This window comes from Ruditapes philippinarum, unplaced genomic scaffold, assembly GCF_026571515.1.
Source record: "Ruditapes philippinarum isolate M1 unplaced genomic scaffold, ASM2657151v2 ctg1206_1_1_1_1, whole genome shotgun sequence".
Taxonomy (NCBI): domain Eukaryota; kingdom Metazoa; phylum Mollusca; class Bivalvia; order Venerida; family Veneridae; genus Ruditapes; species Ruditapes philippinarum.
In genome coordinates, this window is record NW_026858413.1 from 172,313 (window position 1) to 194,710 (window position 22,398).

Here is a 22,398-nt window from a genome sequence, read left to right on the forward strand (position 1 = left end):
ACAATGGTGCAACGATTTGGAATAGAATACCATCCTAATTCTCTGACATCTTTTAAAAATAAGTATGTAAAAACGTATCTTGCTAATCAAATAAAATTTCATATTTTCATAACTCTGTCATTATGTTGTAATACTTATTATACATGTATATCTGTTAATATATCTGTGTTATATTTGTAAATAAATATTGTATAAATGAAATTTTATATCCAACAGGAGCGTTTGTCGAAAAAAAGTTTTAGGAGAAAATCTTAATGGAAGAGTTGCTATTGTCTTATGATGTTTTTTGTGTTTGTAATTCTATATATTGTTTAGAAGACCACATTTATAATTAATATATGTTACTTATTTTCTACGATGATATACCTATATGTGTTACCTTCTTTAAATAAAGATGTTATTATTACTATAATTATTATTATCTTTATTCTTATTATCATTACTATAATTAAAGTTATATTTATATAGATTTTATAAAGTCAGCTGTAAAAGAAATATAAATAAATATATAACAAGATAATTTAACCCTTTCGCTGCCAGAGGGTTATTGTTTTATTGATCACCTATTTCTAAGAAATAACTATATTATTAATTATTATAATTATTATTATCATTTGTTATTAGTATTATAATAATTATATATGTTTTTAATAATAATTAGTGTCGATGGTATAATTTTCTTTATATTTATTTTTATTATTAATTTATTATTATTATTATGATTATTATAGAAACGGCTAAAGCCGTCCATATGGCAAATACGCCGACTTCTTAAGCCGTCCCTATGGCAGTGAAAGGGTTAAACAAGTAACAAGTATAAATCAAAGCACTGAAAGTACTGAAGTATACATTGCTTGATAATATAATCCATTAATGTCATCAAGACCATATTTATTTTAACCTACTGACCTCGAAAACAATAGGGGTCATCTTCTGACCACGGTCAATGTCCCTAACAAGTGACTCACATGCACCAAGGCTTTTTTCTTCCAAAGTTATTTATGAGACAAGGAAGATGTGATGTTCCATATGCGTATTGCTAGGCAAGCTGATAGATGAGCAATAAAGAAATCATTTTTTGAAACACCCGTTAAATGGACTGCAGTATAGAATATTGAAACAGTCATATTGAGTTTCCAGTAATGCTATCTAATATTATAAAATACATGATCTGGCTTGAACTCTATACAAAGTCAATAAATTGAATCATCCTACAAGACTTAATTACCAAATTATAGTACATCTATTCATTTAAAAGGTTGAAAAAAATAGCGGCTCTTGTTTTAACTACGACTATCTATTTTAACGCCCGTAAAAAATGTTGTTTTTTTTTTAATTTTTTTTTTTTTTTTTTTTTTTCCATGTTTTTTGAAGCTAGACTGTTACTTTGCCGAAAACACTTTCATATCGCATTAAACAGAGAATAGAATCATTCTCTAATTTACACTGGTTGCAAAAGGAAAGTAAATATTAATCATTTAAAGGATAGAAAAAAGTAGATAAAACTAATTTTGTTAGAATTATACCAATTGTATCGCCGTGAAAAGTGTTTTTCGGCTTATCCATATATTCTAAGATTATCCGTTGTGTTTCCAAAAACATTTTTACAGTGTGTTCTTTTTGATATAATGCTGACAACTGATAAATTTATTGATCGGAATTGTGAAAAACAATTTCTCTGGTGAATAAAATGGAAATTAGCATTTTTTTTTGCCTGTGACATGTGTTTTCCGGCTTTTCTATGTGCGACGCAGGCTCAGCGAATACATTCATCAGCGTATTTTATGATATATCATCGATTTAAAACTGATGTTATTGAACCCATTTCATCAAAAATTGTTTATATTGCTGAATTTAATCACAGCCTAAATATTTTTTTTGTATTTTAAGTGTTTTTCGGTATTTTTTTGGTGTTTTTCGGCAATTCCATACACCCATTAATATAAGAAGATTAAAATAATTCCTATTTTCTGAACATAAATTTAATGTATTTATTTCTTAATGCTTACACTGATTTACAGTTAGTTTCAAATGATTATTTCTTATCGTCGAATCTGGACACATATGTTTATATTTAGCTCCATGCTCTGGCTTAATCGTCAATATCCCAAGTTCGACGAATTGTTATGGGTCGAACGATCGAGCGGCCGAATCTTTTTTTTAACTGAATTTCGAAAGATATTTCTTTTCAAAAATCTAAGGCATATAAAAGTGAAAGGAAAATCATGTGTAAAAAAAGGTATTCAAAAGAATAGCTTACGGAATTTCTATTTTTCGAAGCCACGATAATTGCCAGTTTTTTTAGAAAAAAAAGAACAAAAAAAAAACATTTTCCGGTATACGCTGGTAGATTTTGTTACGGAGCTCCATACTCATTTTGTAAAACATTTTAGGGCAATTTTATTGCATAAATGTAAATCGGGAATTTTATTTGATTAAATATCTATCTGAGATGTTTCGACCCATTTATATAATTATATAATTCTGACGACCTTATTATCCGAAGACTGACGGAAAGGGCCGAGTAGTTGCGATTGCCTTACTATATTCACGATGTATTCATTCATGCTAGCAAGCGCATGCGTATATGCGAAGTTTTACGCGTAGGTATAAACTACGATTTTATCAATGAACTGTTATTTTTTGTTTTCTTAAAAGGAATGTAGAGTCTATTATTTCATGAAAATGAACGATTTGGAAATTTCAAAGCATTTAAACAACTTTGCAAACATTATTTTAATGATGTGTAGTCGGAATGTAACGCTACTGCAGAATGAAGAACTAGTTTCTATAGCGGATTTTATCCGGGAGTGGATGTTGTTCGGTAATGCATTAAACCTGTATCTTTTCTGAGATATAGCTTATAACTCTGTATACATTGCAAGCAATGTATACAAATACATAGTATGAAGTTTTACATTTTAGGTGACATTTATACTACCACCATCTACTTCAAACATTAAAATTTTGAAAATTGTCTCTCTGGTGATTGTCTATCTGTTTTCTAATTTATGCAGAATGACTGATTCTTTCCTCGTCGAGACTGTCCGGTACAAAACAAAGAGGTAAAAGATCACCAGTCTTCATGTTTTTATATGAATGGTCTGGTTTTGTCATATACACGTCCCAGTCCACACCAAACTGTAAAATAGAACAAACACATTCAACACTGTCTGTGAAATAGTCTGAACAAACATGATGTTTTACTCTTGAACAATTACGACCCAGCGTAAATATCACAATAATATAGACACAAAAAGAAAATCCGTAATAATAATAATAATAATAATAATAATAGTAATAATGATAATAAAGACTTTATTTAACGAGAGAACTCATTTGAATAAACATATCAATCTTCCATGAGGCCCTCAACAAGGAACAATATAAATTTAACATATTCAAACTATTAAAATACATAAATGTAACAACATACAGGAGATTATCAATTTGTATACATCAATGCGTGATAAAACCTCAAGTATAAGGTTTTAAAATGGTTAACAGATGTAGCAGACTTAATATAATCAGGAAGGCCGTTCCAAATACAAGAACTGTCTGAAAAGAAAAACAAAACTTATTCATGATACCTTTCTTTATGGGCGGAGGTTTTTTTCAACTTCATATATACAGTATACTTGAATAATAATTATACCTCTCTTATTACGTATATAGATACTAAAATTAAAATAATGACTTTTTGATGCTTTTTCTTACAAAAGGGATGTTAAAAATTTTCGGAAGGGCAAAGCTGAAACCTTATTAGTTATATTTCATAAGGTATAGCATAAAAACAGTATCGTGTTTTCACTTACTAGAAAATCAAAATTCATTTCAATAAGTGGCTAGCATTTAATTTTCTCATCACGAAAATGTAAATGTAGCTTTTCACAAGCAATTTTGGAACGACCGGGAAAAACAACAACAACAATAAAAGAATACACTGTATGATTTATGCAAGTTTAGATATTTTAGATACACTGCGTTGTATTCAACCATTGTATAAGCATATATATTACTGGTGATATTTGTAAATGAACGAAATGAAGTGACGATATGATGACGTTAAAAATTAAGAAAGCTATTAAGTAAACTTCAGATTATTAATTGAAATATTAGTGATTTTAAGTTCTATTATAATACATTTGTGTATATAACAATGTAAAAGTGCTGGTTAAGAAAAACTGTAATGGGGCGTCCGTGGCCGTTGACTTCAAACCACTTGCCCCTCACCGCTGAAGGTTCGAATCCTGACAGGGACTTTGGATTCTTTCATGTGAGGAAGCTATCCAGCTAGCTTACGGAACGCCGGTGGTTCTACTCAGGCGCCCGTTGTTGCCTAAAATAATGCACGGAGGGACACCTGAGGTCTTCCTCCACCAGTAAAGCTGGAACGTCGCCAAATGACCTATAATGTGTCGGTGTGACGTAAAACCCAAACAAACAAACTAATGGAACCAGGAACGTATACGTATATACGATGTATGAAACATATCCTGATGAACAAAGTCAGACATACCTCTACCAGGAACTGGCGACATGCCCCACATGGTGCTATCATAGAGCTTGACATATCACTGTAACATAAATGATATAAAATATCAAGTCCTTGTTAATAAGTCTTAAAGTGACTAGCTAGCTTATGGAGATCATATCACTTGGAAAAAATAATCAAGCAACTTTTTAATGAACCTCTTAATGTTGTATTAAGCCATATCTTACCCTTTGAATAACATGAATTCAAATTACAGACACGATCTAGATTTTTTTCGGTCGGGGTGCTTAAGTTTGAAATAACCAAAATACCCTGCTCCTAACGGGGGGTTGGCAAAAATTGAAATATGTATTTTAAGTGTTGACTTCAGATGCAATTTAGGCGCACATTAAAAAAATCGCCACATTTCAAACTTTGGAAAGTGCATAACTAGGGTTTAAAATTCTAGTTGACCTTTGTAAAAATCTACTTATAAAATGGAGGGTACTGATGCATTCTACATTTCTCTGATAAATTTCAGACATGCCTTAAATACTAACATTTCTTTTGAACTTTCACTGATATGAATGAGGCTGCACAATCAGGGCTTTTTTTACAGATTAGAGGAACGGCTCTCTCCTAAAGTTTTTTGGTAAATAACATGTAATTTATGTTAAAGGAGAGGAAAAAACTTAAGCAAACTGAATTTTTATGGAAAACTGGAGGCTTTTAAAGAATTTTCCAGAGGGCAGGATGGCTATAAATTGCCCCTGAAAAAGCTGCACATGCGGGAAGTGCGCCATAATCATTATCCTATTGAAGGGGCTTCTTCTTATTTACCAGTAGTAAGTTATGTAATTGAAGTGCCTGCATGTCCCCTGTTGCACTTACACATTATGTGGTAATCGCCTCAAGATATGCATAGTTTTATGACAGGAAGTTTTTTTTTACTTCACCGTTATTTTTTCAATAAATCTTATATGTAAGAAAATTTTGCGACCAGCATGGAGTTTGCGACCAGCATGGATCCAGACCAGCCTGCGCCTCCGCGCAGTCTGATCAGGATCCATGCTGTACGCTTACAAACCCTATAACAAGTAGAGAAACTGATAGCGGACAGCATGGATCCTGATCAGACTGCGCGGAGGCGCAGGCTGGTCTGCATCCATGCTGTTCGCAAACGCACTATCTTGGTTTTGTCATGACGCGGCTCATTTATTTGATTACCTGGCTATGGCAATTGCCTTAAATTGTTTATGACCGTCAGATATAGCCTTCACTAGAGCGGTTCTTTCTGCACAAATGCTCAAACCATAAGAAGCATTCTCAACATTACATCCTGAAAATAATGACAAAACACATATTCTCAAACAAACAAAAAACTGTGCAATGAAAGTGTGTCTACTTGTCAAAAGAGATCTATGTAAAATGTTAGATGGTTAAATCAATTTGCTACTTAAACCAGTCAGAGAGTTTAAATGTCATTATAAAACGACAGAATCTTTAAGGATCAATGTCAGAGTGTTTAAACTTGTGTGCCCGAAACTAACGAAAAAATACACCGAATTAATTTTCTCTATTTGTGCACAAGAACGGCAGAACCCTCTAGATATTGTTTACTTTCATTTTCGCTCACAATTAAACATTGAATATGTCGTGTCTTCTCTCCTAACTCACAAATAATTGTTGACTTTAAACCATGGCGTTCACGTATGGAAGCACTGGAGGGCCCTTTTGACTTCTGACTTAATGACTTTTTTTGACTATTGATTTGGGAGTTATGACTTGTGACTTCTAAGTTGTGACTTGTAATTTGTGATAATGCATTGCCGCTCATTTTAAGCCAGGATATGCAACATGGCGGACAGCGATTTGTCAGATGATGTAAGTTTTTATAGTTTGCATGAATATTCTTCTTAAATAATGTAATTTAGCGATGTTATACATACCCATCACTAATCGGGCAATACAATTTGGACGGTCTGTGTATTTTTGTTCACTGAGATCTAGATGCATAAGAAATTAACACTTTCACTCAATGTGAGAAAAGTGACTTCTTTCAAGCCTCACGGGGGAACCGAGTCTAACTTCCATCAATCAAACAATCTATACTTAATGAAACGTATAAGTACTAAGTACTAAGATTTAAACTTGCAGATAAGCTCGAGTTTTCAAAAAAAAAATGCCAAATCAGTTATTGGCTTCTTGTTCAGATTGAATTATTACAAAATGCATTTACTGATATAAAATGATGATACTATATGATAAGTGTATATACAAGAATCCTTGTAATTATTCTAAATAAGTATATATATACATAATTATTCTGACCACTATATATACATGTACATAGAAAAGGTTGTCGGAATGATCGATTTCGTTTAGTGTATTAACACCATTCACAAAACTAAAAAAACCAAAGAAACACTCTTCTTTAAATGACTGATTATGCCTAAAATACAATTACACACCAATTTTATTCATCAAGGTTATTCATCTGGTCCTCTCCATGTATATGAGAATTAGATTTATCACTGCATGGATTCGGGTACGTTGGTCAAACACATTCGACGTTCTCATATTTATAGTTTACTGTACATTACGGGAACAAAATGCCTCTTCAGATGAAAAAAACGGCATATTATATTTGAAAGCCAGAACTAGACGCAGGAGGCCATAAGTGGCTCAAAAACACTTTGGTTCAGCTAGCTAGTTGATCAGCTTGACCTTGTCAGAAATCAAAATAATAAAAAAAACCTTTGCTATCAGTAATACTGTACAGAATACCGTTAGGGCCATCGTGGTTGAACGTAATAATCCAGAGGGCAACAATGTGATAGTGCGACAACGCGATGGCGATAGTACGAGAGTACAGTGACGATAGTACGATAGTGCGATGATGACAACGCGACAATGCAATGGCGACAATGCGATGACGACAGTACGACAATGCGACAGTGCGATAATGCGATGGCGACAATGCGATAGTACGATGACAATAATGTGATAGTCTATAGCATTGTCGTCCTCGTGTTATCGCGTTGTCGTCATCGTACTATCACCATCGTGTTGTCGCACTATCACATTGTCGCCCTCTGGAATATAACGTACAACCACGATGGCCCTAACGGTATTCCGTAATACTGTGCTTTTCGCTTCATAGATTCATTGAATTTAAGCTTACTTGAAAGAAGAATTAACTTTGATAAAGTTAGTCCTTCTAAACTAAAGTGATTCAGTTTTTAATTGTGCTTAGGCCAAATCAAAAAATATGTTGGTTTGTAGTGCCCGCTACCTTCCCATCTTCAATTCTTTTAGGTCATCGACTTGATTTTGTTTTATTTACCGATATGTATCCTGTTCTCCCATAATTACCTCCCCTTAATAAGAATATGCCATTTGTAATAAAGATTAGTAGCGGAATATAGTTGCTATGTTTTATTAAAACAACTTAACAATGTGTAATCTTATTATCTCATGACCGTATACTTTGTGTCGTTAATGGTTAGTATTAGAAAAGTGTAATTAGGAAACTTCAATTAATTGAGAATGTTTGAATGAAGTACACAAAATCACAAAATAGATCTACTATCTCTTGTGCAACAGTGATTAAATGATATTATTAAAACACCAGGTAAGCAATGTTGATAAAATGAAGCACAAAATGAAGCACCTTTCGAAATTTTATCTTTTTTGTAATTTACAGGACATACTGTGATACATAGGAAACAACGTATAAAGGAAGTCATAGACAACATTAAAAATAGAACGGCAAAGAAGAAAAACAGTCCCCAACTACTAGTTCGCTGCTCCAAGAAATTGAACACTGATTTTTTCTACTTCAATTGTCTATTGCTAAATAAAAGTTCTTTTTTAAATCAATATTATAATAAATACTGATTCTTTTTCTACTTCAATTGTTTATTGTTAAATAAAAGTTCTTTTTTAAATCAATATTATAATAAATACTAACATTTTTAAAAAGATATTGTCATGTTGTGCTTTTAGAACACAATTGTGTTAATCGTCCTTGATTTTACATCCTGTAATTTATAGCTCGACTATTCGAAGAATAAGGAGAGCTTTCACCTCATCCGGGCGTCGGCGTTAGTTTAATATTCTGTTCAATTTTTCACACCACATCAATTATGTTTTAAGTCCCTTAAGATATCGCTTTGAAATTTTGCAGATTTGTTAACCACCATGCATGACCCCAACCCCTAGACATGGGTAGATAACTTTGTCAAGCATTTTGTTAAAATTGACTGCCTTGTCGACTAAGATGGTTTTCATTTTACTACCAAGAACTAAGAATAGTCGAGTGTGCTGCGCATGGCGCTCTTATTGTAGTTTTTAATTCGCGTGAGCTTAAGGTGACAACGGAGTCAATTATCACTGAAAATACCTAAAATGAGATTTTTTGCTAAATAGATTTATCAACCTTTTCTGAACATATTCGTGATTTAATTTTGGAAGCAGTTAGTCCAAAAAATGTGTTTTTAAACGATTTAAAACGGTACCTATACTATTTGTATCTGCTATTCGCGTAACCTGTCGATTATCGATAACGCTCCGCCCCCTGTTGAGGCATCAATGAGGGAAATCGGTAGTTCCATATATCCGTGAATTACAGGTCCATACTTCTCGTAATACATGTATCGTTCATCTACCGTACATCTTTTATGAATATCTCAACATTTAGCCTTTTTTATAAATTAAGAAATTGTCGGCCAATGTACGTAACATAATGTATGAAACATAAATAATTAAGCATAGCGACAAATCGCACGACCACGGGGTTGATTAAAAATGTAGTTGCTAAAATATCCATAATTTATTAATGTGTGAAAATAATTGGTCTGTCCCGTTAATCTGATATATATTACATTGAGTTGATAGACTTTTGTACGGATTCAAGGGCTTACTTTACATTCAACCTCGTTTTCTAACAATGTCAAGTAAAACAACAACAGACGACATTTTTTATGTAAACGCTTATATGACTTGTGGTAAGGTGTCCCTGACAACTTTTTCTAAACCATTTTATTTTGTCTAAGGATGAATATTTCTCTATGAATAAAAAAAGATATTAAAATAAATTCTCAGTGAAAATAAATTGTTCGTCAGTAAATCCGACACAGTACTAATAAATCTGGGGCAAAGTATGAAATTTATTGTCTATCCCGGTAGAAACTGGATCTCTATGCCGTGCATAGATGATATTCATGATAATAGAAGTCAAGAAGGCCACATAATAATGATCGAGTAATACCTTTTATTTCTATTAAAATATGTGAAGCATTATCAATTTGGTGGAAAAAATTTATACTATCCCGTTCTTATTTGTACATCTACCATGGACTTTAAAAGACTGTCAGAAGCTCAGTTTTTTGTTATTTTATTTTATATTTTAACGGAATTTCATACACGAATACACAGGCAGAGTGACACTGGTATAATACAATAATAATGCTGATGATTATAATAATAAACTTCAAATAGGAAACAATTAAATACCCCGCTAGCGGTGCGCAAATGCGTTCCATTTGCCCCCACTGAGTGCCTCAAATTTTACCGATAGTCACGTGACATGTGCGACAGATACCAGACGGACAGTAAATCACGTTAGGAATTGAAGAAATTTCGGCTATAAACTGATATTAATCAGCAGCTTTTTAATTGGTCAGATGTCACTGGGTCATAAAATGTTGTTAGAGTATGTAACCGCAACTTGTGATCCTTCCTGGTGCGATATTTGTGTATTATGCAATAATTTAGCGTGAAACGTATGGGTCCGAGAGAGAACAGCCGATTTATGACACTTCGTTTGATGCAGGTCGGACTAACTTTGAATCGGCATAAGTTTTTTAATAATCAAGCAATTAACATGCGGTTTAAAGCACATGAAGGGAAATTCATTTATGGAGGGAACCGTGTCAGGGATTTTTGTTTGCTCAATCAGCGACTTAATTATCTTTTATACGTAATATGTATGGTGAAAAAAGTCGCATAAAATGTTTGACGTTACGTAATATTCTTTTGAGAAAAGATATAAAAAAATTGAGACACGGTTCCCCAGATAATATAAGTATGGTTATTTTCCAAAAGTTTGATGACAAAAAAATAAAAAATGACTTTGATATGACGATTTAAAATTTTAGGATTTTTATTCAAAATCTGGGATGTACTATAACGGGATATGTTACTCGCGCTTTCTTATCAGTGCCAATGTTGGTGTCCATTTGGAATCGATCGATCGATAAGCGCCGTGTTTAAACGCCGTAATCACGGTACATGCCGGGTTGATCGGATATATTCCGTGCATAAATTTTCCGGTGATTTTGGGAGGTGGGCAATCAAAATAGTAGGAAAAAAAGGTTGTTGGTTTCTTAAATACTTTTTTCATTGGATCAATTTTAAAATATTAATATTAATAAATATGAAACAGATACAGAAAAGTAATTTACCATATTTAATTATGATAGAAAATTTACGTTTTGTAATTAAAATACGTTCAGAAATAACTTAATCATTAAATTTCAATTATAGCTTTAATTACATGGTTTATATTAATTAAAGAATATAATTATGTCAAATGTGTCAATAAACATAGAAATTATTTTGTATTGGGACTTATTATTTATGTAATTAAAGTGTACAGCTGCTATAAACATGTTTATAACATGTAATAATTTTTGGTTTAATAAAATGTCTGACCTTTGTTTTATTCATGTTTGTTTTCAACATGGCCTTTGATAATCTTTGATGTTTAAACATATTTTTCACATATATTTGTAATTATGTTCTTATTTAGCTTTAATCTTCATTTTTGAATAGATTGTTTTCTTACTTCACACAATAATGCCCTTTTAAAATATGCTATTGAATGACAGTTTTAATTATAAATTATAACTCAAATTTTTCATAAAAAGATAACATTTAAGATGCAATGTTCATATATGAAATTTATACATACTGATACACTGCAATATGGCATATGGAAAATCGGATTTTGTTCTCTTTGAGGATATTGATTTAGATTTTTTTCTTGGTGAATTTACAGCTAGTGAATATGAAAATTCTGATGATGAGGATAAGATAAGTGTAAAATCTAAAGAGGATAAAAGAAAAACTTATGTATGTGATCAGTGTGATAAGTCATACAATTCTGTATTGGGTATTAGAGGACATTTAAGGAATAAACATGGAGTTAAGAATGTTAAAGGTTAGAAAAACTTTTTTATGCAATGTTTCTTACTGTGGTCTTTTTCAATTGTAAATAGTATAACAACTAAGATTCATATTTGCAATGGCCACGTCATACTGGTCATTAACCTGCATACCCATTGTTAGAGTTCCAGCTTCGACCCATTTGTCATGTGACATTTCTGTATGTATAATATATGCATCAGACCAGTGGACAATATATCTGTGATTTTTTATACTGAACCACTGACTTATTAAAATTCTTTTACTCGTTTATAAAAAGGCTAGGCAGCATGAAGGACTACCTAGTTGATAAAAAAACACTTTATCAATATATTACACATTACAATTTTTTTTAAATATTTATTTCATCTTATGAATATTAGCTGTACAAATGTAAACATAATTGGAATACAAATACAAAAAATATTGTGAAATGAACAAAGAAATACTTGACACATTGAAATCGGCACTTATAATCTACGTATCGTATGTTCCAGTCAAAATCAATCATTTACAAAGGCATTTTTTTCAAATATGTTATTTTTTATGATGATCAACGACATTTAATGCACAAAGATTAAATGAATAACAATTATTACAAAAATAACTTGGTTTAAATGACATTTATGTGAGTACCACGGAAAGTGTCTGTTGTCACCTTAAGTAGAAGCTTTGCTGAGAATGATATTGTTGTCATCTAAAGGAAAATATAACAAAAAGAACCACCTTCCGTGTGCTGGTGTCTCGTATCCAAAGCTGTTCTATGTCAATCTTAAATTTGCTAGAGTAAAATAGGACTGGTGGAATAAGAACAAAAAATCATAGTTTTGCTGCATGACCTTGCCCTACACGGGCGCTTTATACTAGGGCTAGAAAAAATCTAGTTGTTTAATCCATTTTGAGGGCTTATTGCGAAACGGTTGTAACTTAAACTAGATAAAGAAGGAGATACAACTGTTTTGCACCAAGCCCTCGAATTATATTTTTAGTTGCATTTTATGATACACGTACAGCTTCATGGCGGGTGAATATCTGTTCCTTTGCCAATCCCCAAACCATATATTAATTCCATGCATTTATAATAGAGGTCGATACGTAAAAAGTCAAGACCACAAGTGTTTGAAGTCACTACTCACAAGTAGGAAGTCAAAAGTCACAAGTAGGAAGTCACAAATAAGCAGTCAAAAGTCACAAATAGGAAGTCTCTAGTCAGAAATACGAAGTCATAAGTCAGACCATTGAGCAAGAAGTGTCATTGAAATATCGTTTAAAACGTCCTTAGCTTTACAAATGCGTCATCCTGGAAATTCTTGAAGCTGACCTTACTACCTATAACTACCTATTCGCCCTAATAAGAGCCAATGCTTCTATAAGCGCCCATCCCTTCTTTTCCATTTGTAAGTGGTTAAGCGCCCAGGATAAATTGTCTTAAAAGAAAAAAAAATCAACTGACCACAATCGACATTTTAAATTTTTATGCATGTCCGCGGGCCTAGAAAATTTCACTGTACAAGAAAAGACTGTGAATATTCACATTTCAAACCCATTGTAGTGATTTGTCAGTAAACGGGACCACTTCAAATACGAGATATCAACAGAATTTGCATAGCTGTGACTCGTTGTATACTTTTGTAAGACCTGACTCCTAATAAGCGCCCACCTTTCACAATTTTCTAAGCGCCCTAGGCGATTACTAGGAAGAAAACGGTAGTACTGGCTAGATATCCTGTGCAAGTTTCGTACTAGGGCGTTTGGTCTACAAAGATGAACGTGAGGCAGTGAATTTATTTTAATAGCCACATTCTAATTAACTGAAAGTTAAGTATATAGGCCCTAGTAAGTCTGCACACCTGTACAGACTAATTCGGTCTACACTTGTCACAGGTCCGTAGTTTTTCTTGACTGAAACGTTAACGGTTACAAACAGACCTTTGTGAGCCATGATGTATTTGAACGTAGAAACAAGAGCCATATCAACATGGCCATCCCCCGCCGAATGTGTTTGCTCATTGGAAGAATGTATATGTAGTAGAGCGGAATAATTCCATTTTAAGAGGTCTTTTGGTAATGAAAACTGATGGCTATAGTGATTACAGATTTGAAACCTATGTGAATACTGATGGCTGAAAATAACAAAGGGCAATTACTGAAAAATAATGCAGGGTAGGTTATCATTCTTGTGTGCTGCATCCCTCCTCAGTAAAATCTATCCACCTATGAAGTTTCAAGTTGATACCTCAAATACTTTTTGAGAAAAAAATTGAATTGAAAAATTAAGTATGAAAAAGAACAAAGGGCAATAACACAACAATTATAAAAGGTAGAGTTATCATTCTTGTGCAGTGCACACCTACTGAGTGAGATCTATGCACCTATGAAGTTTCATTTTAATATCTCAAAGGCTTTTTGAGTTATGCTCTGGACAAAAATTAATTTTGAAAAATAACAAAGGGCAATAACTCAAAAATAATGCAGGGTAGAGTTATCATTCTTAAGCACTGCACTCCTCCTCAATGAGATCCATCCATCTTTGAAGTTTCAAGTTGATACCTCAAATACTTTTTCAGATAAGCTCTGGACAAAATAGCATGAAAAAACAACAAAGGGCAATAACTCAAAAATTGTATAGGGAAGAGTTATCATTCTTGCGCACAACATTCCTCCTCAATAAGATCTATCCACCTATGACATTTCATGTTGATATCTCAAACACTTTTTGAGTTATGCTCAACTCAGGTGAAAAATTAGGTGTGAAAAATAACAAAGGGCAATAACTCAAAAATTATGAAAGGTATAGTTATCATTCTTGTGCACTGCACTCCTCCTCAATGAGATCCATCCACCTATGAAGTTTCAAGTTGATACCTCAAATACTTTTTGAGATAAAGTCTGGACAAAATAGAATGAAAAATAACAAAGGGCAATAACTCAAAAATTATGCAGGGTAGAGTTATCATTCTTGTGCACTGCACTCCTCCTCAATGAGATCCATCCACCTATGAAGTTTCAAGTTGATACCTCAAATACTTTTTCAGATAAGCTCTGGACAAAATAGCATGAAAAAAACAAAGGGCAATAACTCAAAAATTGTATAGGGAAGAGTTATCATTCTTGCGCACAACATTCCTCCTCAATAAGATCTATCCACCTATGACATTTCCTGTTGATATTTCAAACACTTTTTGAGTTATGCTCCACTCAGGTGAAAAATTAGGTATGAAAAATAACAAAGGGCAATAACTCAAAAATTATGAAAGGTAGAGTTATCATTCTTGTGCACTGCACACCTCCTGAGTGAGATCTATGCACCTATGAAGTTTCATGTTAATATCTCATAGGCTTTTGGAGTTATGCTCTGGACAAAAATCAATTTTGAAAAATAACAAAGGGCAATAACTCAAAAATCATGCAAGGTAGAGTTATCATTCTTGTGCACTGCACTCCTCCTCAATGAGGTCTATCCACTTATGAAGTTTCAAGTTGATAACTCAAATACTCGAAATATTCGGCGGGGGATAATAACATTTGACTTTCGTGACATATTCGTTTGTTATAGTTGACTGTCAAACATAAGAATAAACATATGCCACTTACATTATGAACTATAAAATATATTATACTATAGTTTACAACATCATCACGATCATCATCCTTAATATAGTTATCATCATCGTCATGATTATAATCATTATCATCGAAATCAACTTCTGCTTATCATCAACAACATAATTATTTAAATTATAAAGTCGACCTTCATCATGAGGAGCAGCATCATGACAATCATCATTGCAGTCAACATACTTATAATGATAATCATGATGATGTAGATGATGATGATAATGATGGATCGTGTTGATCATTTGTTCTCTCACAAAACAACTTTATGGCTTAAAAAGACTTCAGTCTTCATACGAGTTTGCCACTAAATCATTCAACTCCAGGAACAAATTCAATGCTGAATCGGCATCTACTGGCATTTGGAGGTCGGGCTTTAACAGATAAGCCAATTCGCTGAATTCGTCAAACTTTCTCTTTGGAACTGAATACATGTCTTTACAACAGGTCACATCACGTTTGTCAACCACCGTACCATAATCAAGCGCGCCAAACGTTTCAGGTAAAAATACATAATGTCAGGTTTTCCGTAATGTGCGTTGGAATTGTGCTGAGGTCTAATTTCATGGACATTCCACTGTTGAGCAATTCTATCCAGGTGTGTTTGTATTATGTTCATAAAACAAAATTTCAAATTTTCACTATGTTTCTGGTCAGTGAAACGACCAGAATCGCGCAAATCCTTAAAAAAAGTTAATCCACCACTGTATTCCTTGTTGAAGTAGCGTACCCCACCATCTTTCAATGCGCTGGTTAGAAGTGCTTCTTCCAACAATAACTCTGCGACTACCAGCAAAGTGGTCGGTTGCTTCATTCCGAAAGAACTCCAAATAATATATCGCAATCAGTTTTGGATCGTTGTTAGTGTCAGAAACTTCTAACCAGATAATTTTCCTGCTAAAACCATCTACCGCTCCGTGTATACAAAATCCGAATGGTTTTAACTTATCATAACCATCTAAATGCCAAATATTGTTTGGCCCTTTTGCACAATAGAAACGTCTTTTAAGTCGATGTGCTTTTCTCATTTCAACACCATTTGTATCTATTGCCTTCATTATGTCCATAACATCTTTATGGCTAACATCCATATTATGATTCACTTTCAGTCGGCGCCATATGTCCGATAACCGACTGACTGTCCACTATAATGCATTTCCGTGCCAATTACACGAACAACGTTTTTCAACTGCGATTACAAATGTACACTTCGACGTTTCAGGTTCAACTTCTTCAAGATTCTTTTCAGCTGACACAGTGACAACAAAATACCATGCTTAAGTAGCAAAACTCCAAGAATTTCACTGTATTTAAAACCTTGTTTGAAATATTCTTCAATGAGTGATGCTTTATCAACATTCGGAGACGACAAAGGCAGGTAAGCTGGCACCACACCAGCTGTTATCTTCAACAGAGTGCACAGAAAACAACAAGCAAACACAAATTTCATATTTTGGCACAACACAGCCATCTTCGCTCATTACTCACGTGCTTTCTTAAAGTGTGGTTTAATTAATTAATTTCACAACTAAGAAGTAATAAGTCTAGAGTTAAAAGTCAAAACTCCCAACTCCCAAGTCAAAAGTCATTAAGTCAGAAGTCAAAAGGGCCCTCCAGTGCTTCCATATTCACGCCATCACTATTTATTGTATTGAATTTATTTTCGGTAACCATGTTATATGTGATTTTAGCAAACAACGTTGTTTTCAATAACTACATTGTATTTGATTAAAAACGTTAAGATTATACCTTATGCAAGACAATGAAATAAGTAACATATATACATGTATGAAGACGTACCTTTAATTACCGTGCCATCTTGACAGAGCAGTGCAGCACCAACACGGAATTTGCTGTAAGGAGAATAAGAGTTGTTCTTCGCTTCGTGACTTGCCTTCACCAAAGATTTTACTTGTTCTGCATTTACAAATGACAAATGGTCTATTTCAAATACAACGCAAATCAAAGGGCTGCAAGCTCATGCATGTAATTTCCTGTATAAGTTTATTTTTATATACTATAATTCATCTTACAGGGAACCGAGATGCAGTCACTGCGTTTAGATTTTTTACTTTAACAGTTTGAGTTTTAGACATGTATACGGAATTTTGGATGACTAGAGTTGCATCAAAAATCATTTATGTTCATTTTTATGACTTTAAATATCCTTGCATATCGTGGCAACTTCCTCAAGAAATCTCAGATATCTGGTAATAAGGACGTTTTATGATTTCTGTAAAATTCCTTGGGCATTAATTATTTTAAGACATATATGTATATTTTAGTTTGTTTTGGTTTGGCTCCGGACCGTTAAGATCGAAGTTGTAATTATATATTTACTAGTACCCAGGCATCTTAGATATCTGGTGCTAAAATATCTTTGCTTCTTCAGGAAATATTTTATGAGTTTAATAGTTAGTCTGCCTGTTGTCCTTGTAAGAGTTGGATATAGGTGATATTGTATCTTAGATATCTGGTGCTAAAAATACTTTATTGCGTACGTAAAACCTCTTGGACAAATAATTGAGGTGAGATAGTTTATTTAGGAAATACTATTTTAAAGGATAGATTTTTTTAAAGTGTAGTTAATTTGAGATAAAGGATTTTTGTATTGAAATATTTAAGTGAGAAATAAATTTGTGTTAAATTTAGGAATATTAATTTTTGTTTAAAAGTATATTGTTTAGTTGTTTCTTGATAATTGTTGTTTCGGATAATTTAATAATTAGTTGAAGATTGTTATTTTTGCATTTTATTATGTCTAGAGTTTTTATTAAGTTGATATCTAATCAAAAGGTTAAGATACCACAAGAAAAATTTAATTTGAATATTTTTAATCAACTCGGATAAGTATTCCAAGAAAAAATATATATTTGCATTTAAGAATATTGTGATTCTATTTTGTAATAATAGATAAATAAGCATGCAACAGCTCGATACACGTTACACATATACTTAACAAGTTAAATGTTGATGCTGCATATCAAAGACGCCGCCAAATAATATGAACATTCACAGGTAATGTACAAAATCTGAATAGAAAATCGTTCTCTCTTACAGTTGAATATCCGAAGCACTAATCATTTTTTTTCTCCATGTTCTTGTTATGTGTCTGAAAGTCTGAAATGTTTGTCTGTTGCGACAATGATTGAAACGTCTGGTCGAAGCAAAATAAATTGTAATAATTGAAATGATTGGTAAACTTAAAATGAATTCAAGACAATATGTGCCGAGAATATGTCCATTTAAATATTGGTGCGAATTGCATAATGTTCGTTCGAATGAATTTGAGGACGAACTGTCTCTTAATTTACAAATAGCAAAAATATGTCTGTAATATCAAATAATACTTATGAATTAAATTGATGTATACGTTTTGTTTTCTTATTTATAAAAGATTAAACTACTTGATTTAACTAAAGATTGCATATTCGGCTAGAATCTAGGTAAAGGACCACTAAATCACGGATTTATATTTGTAATATAAATCCGTGACTAAATGTAGTAATGAAATCAAAGTGAAAGAGAACAATCGTCAGTCATAGAATCCTTCAAAATAACCTATTGCAAATATTTGTGATACATTTTAAAATAAACGTACTTTTTTCAATCAGTTAATCTGTTTTATAACTTAAATGTTAATTATTTTAATGAATTACATGTCGAACACGTTTTGCCTGTTTTGCAAAAAATATTTCCAATGTGTCCATATCGCCAATAAAATCTCCGTTGCGTATTTTAATGATACCTCTTGTTCCCTGCCCGAATTTGGTACCCATCATTAGACTAGAACGACATAGACTGGCTCATTGGCACTTATTTATTAGGTATAGATAAAATTAGATAGTTATAAAAAGAATATGATATTCAAACATGGCACTATCACTTCAGTTAAACGTTTATTTTAATCCCTTAAAGCTCTGTGTCATGTTGTACATCAGAAAGCTGTTTTTATTAGAAAATTTGAAAATAATGTGATTTTGTTAAACCAAGAAAAAATGCACAAAATCAAGTCTAAATTTGTCCCCATTGCTATATGAACAAATGCATATCTACTGCACGCGCCGTCTAATAAGGGAAACTAACCTACTATTTGGACACACTGAGCTCTATATCCGGCGCTGTTTAAATATTGCAATATAATTGTATCAGTACAGCCCGTTATCTCAAAAGAAAACGATATTGATTCAACCAAATAAAACATCGGTTAGATAATCGAATTATGTACTTTACCCAGTCTGTGGACACTTATCTTTCGCAAACATTACACAGTGTTGACAGCTATATGAAATGTGGTCTCAATAAAAAGTTGGAACCAAACTCAACCTTGGACATTTATCAACATATTTAAACGTTGCAGATTATACAAATCCGGTTAAAATCAAGACGATTGATACTTTTATTTTTCAGTATGCCTATACATTGCCTAATCTGTAGATGGGGATATCCTCTATGTCATTATCAAATATTTCAACGGTTGTCTAACAAAGAAAGTTGTCGTAAAATGTATGAAAACTTAAAAGTAGACAGAAGAAATAATTAATTTTACTCTTCACTTGAATAAAATAATAATATTTCTCAGGGTATACGGAACATATTGATGGTGTAAGAAAGTAGAAGTAAAACTCCTGGTAGCTGCTTAAAGTGTAGGAGGCACTTGAGATTGTGCATGCCGAATACCTTATTGATGGGTAACACTGCCATATGAGGCACCAGTATACATAACCCTTAAATGAAATGAGCCGCGTCACGACAAAACCAACATAATGGGTTTGCGACCAGCATGGATCCAGACCAGCATGCGCATCCGCGCAGTCTGATCAGAATTTAAACATATTTATTTTAAGCTCGATTGCGAAACAAGTTCTTGCAACTTATATTAATCACTTTCGATTCCGCTTCCTGGAACCAACCAGTACTGGTGTCTTATGGAGAAACATGGTCGTGACCCGAGTAGGGCTCGAACCCATGATCTCTGGGTTGAGAGGCAGACACCTTAACCATTAGGCCACCGCTCCCCTTATCTGATCAGGATCCATGCTGTTCGCTTACAAACCCTATAACAAGTAGAGAAACTGATAGCGAACAGCATGGATCCTGACCAGACAGTGTTAATATTTTATATAAATTCGTGACTTGATAATTTATTTCGAATTAATTAAAACTGAGTAAAATATTCACAGTCACAACTAGTACAAGTTTAATTTATGCAAACCAATAATACAAATAAATACAAGGACAGACAATATCATGTACAATATACATATACATGTATTATAATTACAATTACACACGCACCCTCTAATAGATAAAGAGATTAAGTTTCTTATTTAAAAAAGGACCGAATATATACTTGTAATTTCAATAAAACGTGGTTCTTAAATACAATAATTAATTGATTTCGAACAATTTTCAATCACTTCTGTCAACTTGCCTTGTTTGAAATATGTTCATTACATAATTTTGAAATATTCAGTGTGCCCTTATTTTAACTTTTTTAATGAAATTATTAAAATTATTATACTATGTTGAATTTCTCATTTCATCATGCTATTGCGAGATACATACATGCATTTATACGATGATACAAATTGCGCGATAAGAAAAGTGTTTGCACAAAGAAAATATGTTTCCAATTAAAAAAAATATATATTCAACTTTATAGATTTAGAATAATGGTTTATATATTTATATCCTCTACATGGAATTTAAGATTTTTTCTGAGATATCAATAAACATTTACCTTGTTCCATGCTATATTCCACTGTTCTACCACTTTCTCCTTTTATGCTTGAAATAGTTTCGTTTACGTATTTGTCAATATTGCATCAATGTTGACATAACTCTAATCTGTCTGTTTACAGCTGGTACGAACTTGTTTGTTGTATATTTAACAGTGTACACTATATAGAACTGTATGCAGATACATGAGCCGCGTCATGACAAAACCAACATAGTGTGTTTGCGACCAGTTGCGCATCCGCGCAGTCTGATCAGGATCCATGCTGTTCGATATGACTTTATCTACTTGTAAAAGGGTTGTTAAGCGAACAGCATGGATCCTGATCAGACTGCGCGGATGCGCAGGCTGGTCTGGATCCATGCTGGTCGCAAACCCATTATGTTGGTTTGGTCATGACGCGGCAGATATACACTAACAAAACTTCTCAAACAACATGTCGATTATCTTTTATTGTACATTTCAAATCACATCTCAATCTAGCAAATATTTCATATTTACCATACAAGTACACAATCTTGCTACTAGGATAGGTAGAAAGAAAGAAAGAAAGGCCACTTGAAAGGAAACAAATTATACTTAGCTGAAGAGCAGTGGATTTACTACTTCTTCTTATTTGATATTCATGATTTATTAAAGAAATTTAATGCACTTTGCTTCTGGTTTTGTGCGGTTACTACTATTTGCTTTAAAATCTGGAAACTATGTTATTGTTGGCGAACACAAGATCTAGTTCATCATTAAAACAATATGCATAACGTGCTATTGCTAAAATAACTAATTATTTCGAGTGACTTTGTTGAACTGTTTTTTGATTGGTTGTTTATTCTTAGATTATTGTCGCGCCAATTTTGGATACCGAGTTACTGTAGGCCTACAAAAGATTCCAGTTATAGTAATAAAATCCGCCTGCATACCGTGTTATTGTAGGCCAGATCATAATAAAATCAGCCTGTATACCGTGTTATTGTAGGCCAGATCATAATAAAATCAGCCTGCATACCGTGTTATTGTAGGCCGATAAAAAGATACCAGATCATAATAAAATCAGCCTGCATACCGTGTTATTGTAGGCCGATAAAAAGATACCAGATCATAATAAAATCAGCCTGCATACCGTGTTATTGTAGGCCGATTAAAAGATACCAGGTCATAATAAAATCAGCCTGCATACCGTGCTGTTGCAGGCCGACAAAAGATTCCGGTTCGTAATAAAATCAGCCTGTATACCGTGTTATTGTAGACCGGCAAATGATTACAGTCCATCATAAATCAGTCTGCATACCGTTTTATGGCAGGCCTACAAAAGATTCCAGTTCATCATAAAATCAGCCTGCATACAGTGTTATTGCACGCCGAT

General features: G+C 33.0%; 1 protein-coding gene across 1 annotated transcript; it reads right to left on the minus strand.

The window, feature by feature from the left end:
- Positions 1–653: 653 nt before the first annotated feature.
- On the minus strand, positions 654–21,211 carry LOC132753135 (cytidine deaminase-like). Its single transcript, XM_060743578.1, has 5 exons — positions 21,042–21,211; positions 17,099–17,215; positions 5,702–5,813; positions 4,520–4,577; positions 654–3,141 (listed from the first exon to the last, which is right to left on the minus strand). Exons 1-5 carry the CDS (start codon positions 21,049–21,051, stop codon positions 3,010–3,012), a joined length of 429 nt encoding a protein of 142 aa, XP_060599561.1. The 5' UTR covers positions 21,052–21,211; the 3' UTR covers positions 654–3,009.
- Positions 21,212–22,398: the final 1,187 nt, after the last annotated feature.